The sequence below is a fragment of the Xiphophorus hellerii genome, chromosome 2 (genome assembly GCF_003331165.1).
Source record: "Xiphophorus hellerii strain 12219 chromosome 2, Xiphophorus_hellerii-4.1, whole genome shotgun sequence".
Classification (NCBI taxonomy): Eukaryota; Metazoa; Chordata; class Actinopteri; order Cyprinodontiformes; family Poeciliidae; genus Xiphophorus; species Xiphophorus hellerii.
In genome coordinates, this window is record NC_045673.1 from 4,758,357 (window position 1) to 4,771,221 (window position 12,865).

Consider the following 12,865-nt stretch of genomic DNA (forward strand, 5'->3'; position numbering starts at 1 on the left):
TTTGGTAAGTCAATGTATAATTTTTGTTGAAATTATTAGTATAATTACAAAATAAACTGTAAAATGTGGGATGTAACACATGGACATTTGCATCCACACCAGTTGTGGTTAATAGTTTTATTGATTTGTTTTTTATATTTTATTTAATTAATTTTCTTTCTCTGCTAAACGAGATGTTTTCCTGATTCTTAGTTGACCTACATCTTGGTTAAAACTTCATTTCCCATCAGTCATAGCGCCAGCGTTGCGTCACATGACTCTTCTCTTGTCAACATGGCTGCTGCGCTAAACAGTGAAGATTTCACCAACTTGCAGCTCCTTCTAAAGGTAATGAACGTTGTTTTTGATTGTTTTTAACTGAGACTTGATGGAAAACGTGTAATTGTCTTCTGAGTATTTTAGAAAACATGGTTAAAATAGGTATATCGGTTATCTGCTTACTTTAATCTGCTCTAAGCACTTTATCTGCGGTTTTTTGTATTGAAAACAAGACTTGTTTTTATGAGGAGGGTTATTTCACAAAACCAGGATAGCGGATTAACCCTGGATTTTCCGGTTGAATTAAGCCTCGACTCGGTTTCATAAACGCAGTAGCTCATACGTTACCATGGCGATTTATCCTCTTCAGCTAGCCTGTTGAAGAAGCTAGCTGAAACGTTGGAACTTCATTTGTTCATTCAGATCGATCATATTTAAAACATATTCTTATTTACGTCATAAACATACCTTGTGCCTCTATCAAGAAGCTTGTTTTTAACAAGATGCATTTTAAGCTCTTTTACAAGTTATCTTGTCTTTAGATTTCCGGTAAGCTCCATTTGCGGTAACAGTTAACAGGAAGTTGTCCCTTCAACATAAAAGCATGGCAACTCAAGCAGGAAGTTAAATATAAGTAAAATTATTTAAGGATCTTAGTCATTAGTACATGTTCATTTTTACATTGTATTTTTACTAGGTACTGAAAATTGTTCTTATGTTGAACCTTGACCTATTGTCATGTTAGTTCTTTATAAATATTGATAAGATGTGGAACAAAAACAGAGTAACATGAATAAATTTGCTGTCGTTTTAATATTTACTACTTCTGTTCATTTTTTATTTCAAATTTTTTCATTTGAGCAAATGACGGTATGTATATGATGTTTTTAAGTTTTGTAGCTGCACCCCCTGATACTGGTTTGGTCTTTCAGAAACAGGTAAAGCCACAACCAACTGATCACCTTATGTCAAGGCTGGTTTTATCTCACCTCCTGGATTTCTGAATTGTGGTTTTAGTGAAAGAGTCCTTTGAAGGCCATGTTTATTTTCTGATTATTTTCTTTTGTGTGTGTGTTTCAGGCTCCATCTAAAGACGCAGTGAGAGATGTCTGTGTTCAGAGCCACAGAACCCCGAACTGGAGGCTGACAGAAAACACTGCAGCCACCTTCAGCATCCCTGCAGCACAAGCAGCTCAGGTAACACGCACATGCCCGCACACACACACACACACACCCACGCACACACGCACACACAACATGCAGTTTACTCAGCTGCACTGTAAGAATTGAAGTTAGCAGTAGCATTAATAGCATTAATAGTGCATTAACTGCTCTATAAATTAATAAGGATGGTTGCTTTTAATGTTTTAATTAATTGTTAATATGTTATAATTGAACTTAATTAGTTATTTTTGCTTGAGATTTTTAGATCCACATCCATCATCTCTTATATCGTAGTTTGCACACTAATAGGCCTGCCTCCATAACAAATTTTACTGGAGAAGAAATTGTCCCAGAAATTATCGTGTTTATTGATAATCTAATTTTTAGACCATTTTCAATTAGCATAATAATATTAAAGGCAAGTACTCCCTCTGGAAGATCAGTGGTGAAGAACATTTAACACTGGAAATTAAAATCATGTAAAATATCCAAAATAAATAAAACAATGTAAACAACAATAGTTAAAATGAATTATGAAGTGTCTATAGCTGAAATTGTGTTTTAAAAAATGTTCATTATTCACTTTAGACAAGGAAAACAGCCAAATGAGTTAGGCACAAAAAAAAAGGAAAAATGAAAATACTTGGAGTCAAACGATTTTCAAAATGACGGCTTTTCACCAATATTAAAGGGGAACATCTCTTTAACAATTGTTGTCCGAATGGAAATTATCAAGCTAATTTTGACTTGAAGTGACTTTTATTAAACTAGCAGAGAATTTTTAACAATCAGTGTCCAGATTTCTCCACTCATTCATTTTTGTCTTTGTGCTCCACCAGGTCCATTAACCAGTTTCAGGACCCAACCAGAACCCCTAAGTGTAAATTACCTTGAGAAATAATGAGATGTGGTTCTATATAAAAGCAGGCTTTAATGCCGAAAAATGATAAAATGTTACAAGCCATACATGTCATACAAACAGAACAGAGTTACATTCACCGTCGCATCGCTGGGCCACATTTAGCTCACCTTATGGATGAAACCAAGTGAGGCAAAGACTGTAGCGCATGTTTAGCTTTTTATTCTTTTCTGCAATCTGTACCCTCCAAGGGTTGTCTAATCAGTTTCAGTCTGTTTATGTTTGCCTGGCGACAGTCATACAAAAACACGGTTGTGTAAGCTGTGGCGTGTGCATGTCAGCAGATTAAAAAGGCGGCTAAAAGAGATAGAGAAAAAGATAGAATCTACAACAATAGAAAAATGTAAACATAATTTAATTTGGATTTTTAATCTGAATCTGCGCCATCCATCTGTCGTTTAGCTGGTCCAGTCCCTCCACACTCTGTCTCACCACGTCCTCTTCTACAACCTGACGTCTCCGGATCAGATCCTTGCAGTTTTCCCAGAGTCTTTCCACTCCAATCTGAAGAACCTAATCACTAAGATCCTGCTGGAGAACAGGTCAGACTTACTGAAACTTTAAGAAGTATACAAACTGATTTGATTATTTTCCAAGTCTGATAAGGATGAGAAAAAAAATGTCATTTGATTATTTTTAGACTTTTTTTCCATTTCCATATCCTATTTTTCTAAAACACAAAACTCTGACAATCGTTTCAAGTAAATATAGTGGTTTTCACATTGATTTATATTAATTTGACGTGCTTGCATTTGCTAAATCACTCAGTATCCATATTTTGGATTTTGTGTTACTTAATTAATGTACGCTGATTTACAAGGTCTTTGTAGATTACTTTAAATTCAGGTTTAACTTGAATTTAAAGAAATCCAATTTTTAAATTAGGTCAAAATGCCATTTTTAATTAATTCAATATAATTAATTAAAACTGATTTGAGTTAGTTCAGATACAAAAAAAGCAGTAAAAATGATTCTGTCACAGTCAAAAGCATTTTTGTTGTTGTGTTGTTTCTTGTTTTTTGATAAAGCAACAGAAAATGTAACTAAATTTTCAGAATGTTATAAAGGTGTTGTAAAGGTTTGGCACAATGAGAAAGTGTGGGATAAAAGCAAACAAGGTTATGAAATGCACAAATTTTGATACAACCCTAAAAAATCTCATCCTACTGCAAAAACTAACATCGAAAAATGTGAGTTTTTTGGCATGTTTCCTTTGAGCAAATTTATTTTTGAAATGTCAAATTGCACAATTCCAAGGTTAATGGAAATGCAGTTAGTGTCTCAGACATCTCGGTTATCTTCGACTGATCAGGAATTAAATTTTTGGTTGACATCGAGTTTGTTTTTTCAGTCCGGCGTGGAGGACAGAAGCTCTCAGCCATCAGGGTGAGTAAACACCATGCTTTTCTTTTCCGTCTTTGTGAGGACAAACACTTCAGGAAATGTTCTGGCGCTTGTTTATTTAACCTTTCATTAGAAGCAGCAGTGTTACCTCTAATTTAAGGTTCAGTAAATGACTGCTTGTGTTCAGAAGTGGGTAGAGTACCCAAAAACTGTACTCTCTTAAAAGTAGCACTACTTAAACATATTTTCACTAAAGTAAAAGTAAAAAGTAACTGTCCAAGAAATTACTCAAGAGTAAAAAAGTATTTGGTAAAATGTCCACTTAAGTATTGAATAACTGATCAAAACAATCATTTAATATTAAAAAATTACATCATCAGACGGAACAAAAATAATTCATGGAAATCACTCAGTATTTTTCAAATCAGTTTCTGTCAATATAAAAGTTATTTTAAAAAACTGCTGGTGTGTCTGGTGAATTTTTGATTAAAACATGCTTGTTTTTCATTCAGCGGGTAGAAAATCCAGAAACTTTACTCAAGTAAAAGTAGACACTTCATAATAAAATCACTCAAATAAAAGTAAAACAAACAGCATAGCAAAAATACTCATAAAAGTAAATTTTTTCCAAGTAGTTCCTCAAGTAAATGTAACTAGTTACTACCAAACGCTGCCCTTGTTTTCAGTCTCCCTCCCTCAGCTGAAGGAACTGGACTGGAGAGTGGACCTGGTGACCGGTTCTGACTCGGTCAGTCGGATGGCGGTGCCGACCTGCCTGGTCCAGCTGAAGGTGAGAACCTGACCTCTGGAGAGGTCGTGACCTTCCTGATGACGCAATACATGAAAATGAATCTCGATATGCAAAACCTTTTCAGATGGAGGATCCGTGTCCATCAACAGGCGGGGAGCCGGTTTCCACGGTTACAGTGGAGCTGAGCAGGGAGTCACTGGACACTATACTGGACGGACTGGGACGGATCAGGGACCAACTGGCTGTGGTGGCAGGGAAGTGAGAACAAGGACTCCAGATTTCATCCATAAATGGTTTACACTTTAAAATGTGCATAAAGTTCTACATTTTCATCAAAAACCTGGTGGGGTCTCATTTATCCGGCGATTGGAAAGTTGAACTTTTTAACACGTGTTGAATATGATAATGTTTATACATTTAATATTAATTATTCTACTCAACCCTCATTTATGTGTAAAAGTATTGTTTCCATTTCTACTAAAATAAACTGATCAGTCAGATTCTATTTCGTGGTGCATCTTTTCTATTCTTTCCTATTTTAATCCATCTTGATGCAGTTTAGGTTTCACTGAACTGCATCAGGTTCAGGGATGCAGTTCCCTGAACCTGATGCAGATGCAGGGATAGTTTAAATGTATAGTCTAAACTATACATTTAAACTAAATGTATAGTTTACTATATGTAAACTATACATTTACGTATAGTAAATGTATAGTTTATATATATAGTAAACTATACATTTAAACTAAATGTATAGTTTACTATATGTAAACTATACATTTACGTATAGTAAATGTATAGTTTATATATATAGTAAACTATACATTTAAACTATAGGCCTAGTCCACACCTAGCTCCGTGTGGACTAGGCCTGGATTTTCACAAGACAATAAAAATTCAAACTGAATTAAAAATACTTTATTGATCCCAAAGGAAAATCAAATAATGCAGCAATGCGAAAACACTTCGTGGTACAGGGCTTATTTAAAGCTTATTCAGATCCAGAGTAGTTCATTTTCTAACCTGCAGTCCTACATTTGCCTTAACATTTGTTCAACACAATATACGTTTAACCTAACGTTAAAGTAATTTAAGACAATAATGCTAGAGAATTTTATAAAATAAAGCAGAACTCAACTTACTTTCACCTTTTGGTCGATCGCGGTGAGCAGCAAGCAGATAGCTCAGCTCCAGCAGAAACAAACACAGGTTGGCTTATGAAAACGTGCTGCTCAGCAAGAGTGCTGCTGATTGGTTAGTTTATGGTCACATGCAGCCTTAGCCAATCAGAGTTTGGCTAAACTCTTAGCCAATCAGGTGGCTCGGGTTCATGTCCCGCCACCTACTGTACATTATCGTGTGACCTCACAGCCTCAGAACGAAAAGCTTTTAAAGATAAAAGTTAAAAATAATAATTGCATCAATTAAACAATGATACTGAAAATGTAAAACAATTGATAAAATTCATTAAAATGTAATGTTAAAAATCACATACACAATAAATAAGTAGTGTACATAATAAAAGAAATATGTGTTCATATATGAAAAAATACTCGTGCACCTGTTTTGGATGTTTAAACCATAATTCTCAAATGAATTTCCAAATTCTTCATTCAAGTTAACAGTATTAAAGTCAATTCGTTTAGCTATGATTCAGCTATGATAAATTATCCAGCTATTATTCTAAAAGGACCGTCTTTCATTATAAATAGCTGAGACTTTACAGAAAATTTAATAAGAAGTAGATGACAAACTCTTCAATATTCTTTTTTTCTATCTTGAGAGGAAACCATTTATTAAAAAATAATATATCTCTTTAAAGAAAATCAGAATCAAATATCTTCTTTCCACTTCCTTAAAAAGTAAAATAAATTAATGTCAAATGTATGTATGTTTAACCTTATTAGAACTTTTTGCAAAAGAAAATAAAAATAGATACCAACTCTAGTGTGCTTTGAGACAACATTTCTATTGCAAGTTCGATGTTTTTGTAAGGATTTTCAAAATTGGATCTTGTATTAGAAATATTTTCAACATTTTAATATGATAAAGGTTGGTCTTCTATGAAACGACTGTAGTAACAATTTAATCCTTCTGGCTATTTTCATTCACAAGTGCCATTTTTTAAAAAAATTCAAGATTTAAAAGTAAAATTACTTTATTTTACGAAGCACTTGATAAACGTTGCTTCGACACAAAAGCGCAATCTTTATACAAATATTTTAAAAACTCAATTAAGGTTTGAAATTCACTCTTACCATGGTAATATTTTCTGTTTATTTTTCCCCATTGTTTGTTTTGTATTTTAATAGACTGCTGTTATTTAGGTAATTTTCTTTTTTGTAGAGAATGCCTAATCTTTAATAAAGATAAAAACAAACAGGAGAAGATAGCAGCTCCCCCCGCTGGACGAAATGCGTACAGCACCTGGTATTTCCATCCGGGTTCCCGTACAGTGCGTGGTGCGCGCTCCCCTCTGAAGGCCCTGTTGTGGCGGGAAAATCGATAAGAGTTGAAGCTAGATACGTTGCTTAAGTTTATGTTAGTTTACTTCGCTTTGTTTGCTCATAAACATCAATCTGAAGAGATTATAAAGTTCCGTCTAATATAATTTTATAATTCAGCTCCTTAGTAAACTCTTAACTCGACATTAGACTATTTTTTGTTGACGCTTAGCATTAGCATTTTTTCGTTAACATTTCGTTGTCTTTTTTTTTTTTAGCAGTCAGAGGTTTTCAAAAATGGCAGCAAGAAAACAAATGAAGAAAAAGGTACTAGAAGAGAAAACAGAGAAAAATGTTTATGATTTTCCCGCAGGAGACGATAAAAAGGAGCTCAGCGGCTCAGAGGATGATATCAGGGAAGGTAAGGTAGCTGATTTCTGAAGATGGCGTCTTTTTTCACAGCTCTGAAAATTTACCAGTGCGTAAGATCAAAATGGGAGAAAATTAAACCTTTCACACGTTTTTTAAACCCCTTTTTTGTTCCAAGATGAAACGCCAATTCTGGACAAGCTGTCAAAGAAAAGGCCTGCACCTGATTTTGATGAGGAGGGAACAGCATGTGCCGTGGGGTATATATCTCTTACATTATTCCTCTTCGCATATAAACTTTAGGTATTTAAAAATGATTGGTATCACATTTTATTTCTTTAAAAACAGTGTGAAGTGACAATATCAATAAATGATTACATAGATTCTCAAGACAGCAAATATTTCATATTATTAGTGTCTGACAAAGAAAAAAAAACCTAATTAGATTCAGTTCAATAGAGTTTCCAGCATTTATGCTGAATAATTGTACATGCTGAGTGTTTTCACTGGTTCATTTGACTTTCCCCCCTCCTTTTTACTTGTTTAGAAATGAAGTCCAGTCTATGTTGGAGAAATTTGGAGGTAAGCAGTTGGGTTTTTGGTCATTTCTTGTTTACATTGATTAGATACCCTAAACTGGAGGGTTGTCCAGGTATCCGTCTGAGTATTTTGCTTAAAAATACTCAGGTTCATTTTCCTAAATGGGTCACAGAGAACAAACAACTGAGACTGTGTTGTAAAATCCATTTTTTTGCCCTTGTGTTACTTTGTCATGTGTCTTTCTTTTTGTCTTAATCAAGTTTAACTTCTGTTGTAGAATGGAGCTGCAGCTTTGTTAGTGCATTATGGCTTAGATAGAAACACTTTGTGACTGAATAAAAATGCTTCTCTGTCTTTTTCTTTACTTGTAGCTGATATAAGTAAAGTGATGCAGGCCAAGAAGAAACGCCTGGAGTGTCTGACAAAAAATTACATGAAGGGAAGCCAGCACAAGCTGGAGCAGCTGTGGACCAACTACCATGGACAGAGGTTCTTCTTTCTGTAACTTTAAGAAAACTCAGAGAAGAACTGCAGAAGCACCAACTGCTTCTCACCGAGTAGTTCTCCAGACCTGCTGATAGGTCTTTTAAAGATGTTCTCTTTTTTTTTCTGTTAGATGATCTTACAATGATTTATTAACATTCAGCTCCAGGTTCTGATGTGTCTTTTTTTCCATTTTGGATTTATACTTTGAGATTAGAATAATTATTGACCCAAATAATTCATATATCAGCAATTGTAGGACAAAATATTCATTGGAAACTAACCAGCTGCAAGAAGTTTTACGAAACAACAGCAAAAACCCAAATAAAAACACAAAGGGACTTGTAGAAAGACTGGAGAACTGTTCATAGAGGCTGCAAGAAATAGGAAGAAAAGATGAACTGAATCAGGAATTTACTTTACATCTAAAGTATAAATATGTTAAAGCAGTGAAAACATGAATTTATATTAAAGTTAGAATAGCTGTTGTGCTTTTTTCCAGATCTGTTTGTGTATTCGGGTGCAACTAACGATTATTTTACTAATCAATTATTCTGTTAATTAATCGGATGAAAAATAATGAGCACATTCTGCAGATTTGTCATTAAGCTACTTAAGCTTTTTTCAGATATTAAGAACACATCAAAAGATAAAAATAAACTAGTACATTTTTTCTTAAATAAGCAAATCAATATTTTATTAACTAAAATACAGCAACGTATCATTCCTTTAGTTTATGTTTGATCACTTGTAGCAAAGGATGCATCTGCAACTAAAAAAATACTTCTAACATCAAAATCTGAAAATCTGCTCTGTCTGCTTGACCTAACATCAATACAGTGTAGGGCTGATCTAGTGATTAGGTTATGGATCAATTGATTAATAATTGGATATCAAAAAGAACATGTTTTGTACAGTTTTGGCTTAATTACTGTTCTGAGTATGTTGTTCTTTCTGCAAATTGCCTTTTAAGTCTCTATTCTCCAGTTAACGATTAATCAATTACTAAATTAGTTGATGATTATTTCAATAATCGATTAATCTGATTAATTGTTTCAGCCCTAGTTAGTATTGATGAGTTGATGTGGATCAGGTGACTAGTACTTGCCACTCTGAATATTTTTTTTTCAGAGAATGATCTTTTTGAGTCTTTATGCTCCAATTAACAATTAATTGATCACTAAATTAGTTGATGATTATTTCAATAATTGATTAATCACAATTAATTGTTTCAACCCAACTTTATATGTTCTATTATATTGTATTTTCTGTAAAGGAAGAAGATGACCCAGCAGTACCATCAGCAGGTTTCTTCTGCGCTGCAGATGTGGGAGGTTGAAGCTCAGCGAACCGAGGAGCAGGAGGAGAAACTCAATGTCAGTTTATCCGCTTTATCTACATTATGCCGCACTACAGACTGCAAAAACACGATGTGACCAGTGTTTGCATTGACTTTTTTCATTGCAAGAAGGATGGTGTGACGGTTGTTTTCTGTTAGCTTTCTTGATCTGTGAGCATTTTGTGTTTACTGACTGCACAGATATTTTAAAAAGTCCCAGATACCATTCACAGCAAGTACCAAAGATGGTTTGATTCAACAAAAACACGATGTTGATGGTTATTCTTTGTCCTTTGTGTTCACAGAATTTGTTTCGGCAGCAGCTGAAAGTCCTGCAGCAGGCCCGAGTCGTTCAGAACCAGAAGCTGAAAGCCGTCAGAGAGCTGTATGAGCAGTTCATGAAGGTGAGCCAATCTATACTTACTGAGTGATTCCTAATTCAATGATGTCATCTTTCTTGCTACATGTGACTGGATTTTAACATTCGCTTGAATTATTACATTAAAAACCCTTTAACTGTGCCGTCTTTTAGAGAGGTCAGCTCAAAAATGACTATGACTGTAATTTAGTAATTAAGCAACTGTGACAATTAATCATATAAACATTTGGCATATTTAGCCTTTTTCTGTACAATATTAGAAATGCATTAAAAGACTCAAACAAATAATTCAATAAATTTTTTTGAACAAGCAATTTTGTTGCCTAAAATGCAATAACTCAGCATTATATTTTTGTAGTGTCTGCAGCTAAAATATACTTATAACATCAAAATGTGAAAAGCTCAGTTCTTTCTGCTTGACTTAACTTCAACGCAGTGTACAGCTGATTTAAAAAAAAATATTTTTCAGAATAACCAATCAATAATTGAATAGAAAAAGGTGCTTTATAGGAGTTTTTTTTTAACTGAATGAATGAATTTGAACTGTGTACTGAATTACTTGATGATTACTTCAATAATCATCATAATTTGTTAATTTGGTTGTTTCAGCCTAAAAAAAATGTTATACCCAAAATTAATTCAATATATTTAAGGACGTACCAGGTAAGTGTGGGAATGTGGTGTTGGAGTATTTCACATGGTCCCCAGAAGTCAAAAAAAGACAAAACCAGTCAGAAATAACAACACTTAAATTACTGATATTCAATATATAGCAGGTTGTTGACTTATGGACGGTAGTTTAACACATTGTTATTGTGTGACAGGACTGAACGTGCAGTTGCAGAAAGAAAATATTCTGATTTATTGAGAAAATATTTATATTTTAGTCGTGACATCTTGTTTAAGTGAAACAATAACCTGAAGTTTTTGCTGTTTCCCTCCAGAACATGGAGGACATGGAGAAAAACCACGAGATGTTCCTGCAAGGAACGCAGCAGGAACTGAGGAAGGAGATGGCCACCCTGCAGAAGAAGATTCTCATGGACACGGTGAGATTTAGGCTGCATTCATACCCAGTCTGTTTTAATCAAACTCAAGTTTGTTTGTCTAGAAAGTCCAGTTTGTTTTGTAGAGGTGTGAATACGCAACCAAACTCTGATTCGGTCTATAAAAAGGAATCCCCGTCCGTCTACAAACCTTGATCTCGGTTCAGTTGAAGTGAACTCTGGTGTGGTTTGAATGCCTATGTGAACGCCAAGCAGACCACAAACCGCTCCAAAAGAAGGAATCAGACTATAGCACAGAGCATTCTGGGTAAATATAACCAAAACAAACGCAAGCGTCTAGGAGGAGAAATGCCTCGTGGAGAAATCCTACATTTCTTGAAGAAGGAAGCTGCGCTCAGTGTGTTTTTCAGAGGTTTTTGTGTCGTTTCCTTCAGTGGTTCTTGGAGCAGCGCCACCACAAGTGTGGAGGGGAACAGATTTTTCAAATTAAATGTAACAAATGTTGCAACTTTTGTCCCCAATCAGGTGTGATTAACACACTACAGTTTCATATGCGCAAATATACTGGGCAAAATATTACAACTTCTGGCACCTACCAGGTGACCAGGTGTGACCAGATCCCAGAACAACTTGGATGCATTTCTAAGTTTCTCAGGATTTCTTGGTTTGGCCTCAGAATCGGCATATTTGATGTCACTCCAACAGGTTTCTGTTGGATTAAGATCCAGGGTTTGGGCTGGTCACTTCTTAACTTTCATCTTGTAGGTCTGGAGCCATGGTGGTGATTACTTACCTGCTTGTTTGGGATATCATCAGGTTCAAACTTCAGTTTTAAGGTCATATTCTTTTCCAGCACAAAGCAAAATGGCCGTCTGGTAGACAATCTGTACCAAAAACAATTGTTGTTAGTGTGGACTGTTTTATTTTCCTTTTCGTGTGTGTTGAGGGTTGTAAATCAAATAAGATGCTTTCTCCGTTCGGTTTCTGACGACATATTGTCATGTGTTTCCACAGCAACAGCAGGAGATGGCCACAGTCCGCAAGTCGCTACAGTCCATGCTCTTCTAACCTGCTGTTACCATGGCGACTGTTCCAGCGTTTGAGTTTGTTGTTCCTTAATGCAGCAACATTTCGGTTACTGAACCACATTGATGTTTATTTTAAAAAATTCAGATTTTTAAAAGATGATGCAGTTTGTTTCAGCCGCTCTCACTCTGCTTTGTTTTTATCGCCAGCAGGTGGCGCTGTGTTTATATCTGAAGTCACTTTATAAAGATGAGCTCTGTTGAGTGCCTGTTAAATCTAACAATAAAAATTGAATGTTTAAGTGTTTTTGATGCTTTTGTTTTTAATAGCATTTGATTTGTCACCAGAGTAAAAAAATAAATCTATATTTCTAGTTATTTGAGATCCAGAAGTGTCTGAAAAGTCCCTACAGGGAGAGGCTCACTGAGGTCGGCCATTTTGTAAGGAACACCAGTGTCAGTCAGACACAACAGACCAACCTCAGCTTAGTGAACCCACCTGTGTGGAGTCATATATGTGCTGTTCAATATTTTATAGCTTTATCTTTGACATTTTTCATTAAAAATTACTTATTTATTGATTTTCTTTACAGTGGAGAAAATGCTAAAATTGACCATTCTTGCAATACTTTCAATTTTGGATAAATGTATCAGGTTATGCCTCTGGATGTGACGGTTTCCCTCCATTCTTCCTGCTAAGTTGTTCCATCTCTGTCAGGTTTCATGGGGATCCGCTATGAACAGGTCTGGGCTTTGACTAGTCCACTCCAAAACATACACCTTGTAGTTTTTAAACAATTTCTGTGTCGCTTAAGCTGGATGCTTCAGGTAATTGTCCTGTTG

General features: G+C 35.0%; 2 protein-coding genes and 1 long non-coding RNA gene across 3 annotated transcripts; 2 read left to right on the forward strand and 1 right to left on the reverse strand.

The window, feature by feature from the left end:
• Positions 1–215: 215 nt before the first annotated feature.
• commd9 (COMM domain containing 9) lies at positions 216–4,941 on the forward strand. Its single transcript, XM_032581105.1, has 6 exons — positions 216–327; positions 1,339–1,455; positions 2,744–2,883; positions 3,693–3,727; positions 4,372–4,475; positions 4,561–4,941. The coding sequence occupies exons 1-6, from the start codon at positions 274–276 to the stop codon at positions 4,696–4,698; spliced, it is 588 nt and encodes a 195-aa protein (XP_032436996.1). The 5' UTR covers positions 216–273; the 3' UTR covers positions 4,699–4,941.
• On the reverse strand, positions 4,376–5,638 carry LOC116731385 (uncharacterized). The gene is made up of 2 exons (XR_004341581.1): positions 5,579–5,638; positions 4,376–4,510 (listed from the first exon to the last, which is right to left on the reverse strand). It is a non-coding gene; the product is annotated as an uncharacterized LOC116731385 (long non-coding RNA).
• sycp3 (synaptonemal complex protein 3) lies at positions 5,632–12,329 on the forward strand. The gene is made up of 8 exons (XM_032581103.1): positions 5,632–7,301; positions 7,428–7,509; positions 7,797–7,831; positions 8,161–8,278; positions 9,549–9,648; positions 9,917–10,015; positions 10,935–11,039; positions 12,012–12,329. Exons 1-8 carry the CDS (start codon positions 7,178–7,180, stop codon positions 12,063–12,065), a joined length of 717 nt encoding a protein of 238 aa, XP_032436994.1. The 5' UTR covers positions 5,632–7,177; the 3' UTR covers positions 12,066–12,329.
• Positions 12,330–12,865: the final 536 nt, after the last annotated feature.

Excerpts from the sequence above, each read along its gene's own strand:
- commd9 (XM_032581105.1), top strand. The coding sequence starts at position 274 with ATGGCTGCTGCGCTAAACAGTGAAGATTTCACCAACTTGCAGCTCCTT. Across the intron at positions 1,456-2,743 it reads CTGCAGCACAAGCAGCTCAG|CTGGTCCAGTCCCTCCACAC; the intron begins GTAACACGCACA and ends TCTGTCGTTTAG. Across the intron at positions 2,884-3,692 it reads AAGATCCTGCTGGAGAACAG|TCCGGCGTGGAGGACAGAAG; the intron begins GTCAGACTTACT and ends TTGTTTTTTCAG.
- sycp3 (XM_032581103.1), top strand. The coding sequence starts at position 7,178 with ATGGCAGCAAGAAAACAAATGAAGAAAAAGGTACTAGAAGAGAAAACA. Across the intron at positions 7,302-7,427 it reads AGAGGATGATATCAGGGAAG|ATGAAACGCCAATTCTGGAC; the intron begins GTAAGGTAGCTG and ends TTTTGTTCCAAG. Across the intron at positions 9,649-9,916 it reads AGCAGGAGGAGAAACTCAAT|AATTTGTTTCGGCAGCAGCT; the intron begins GTCAGTTTATCC and ends TTGTGTTCACAG.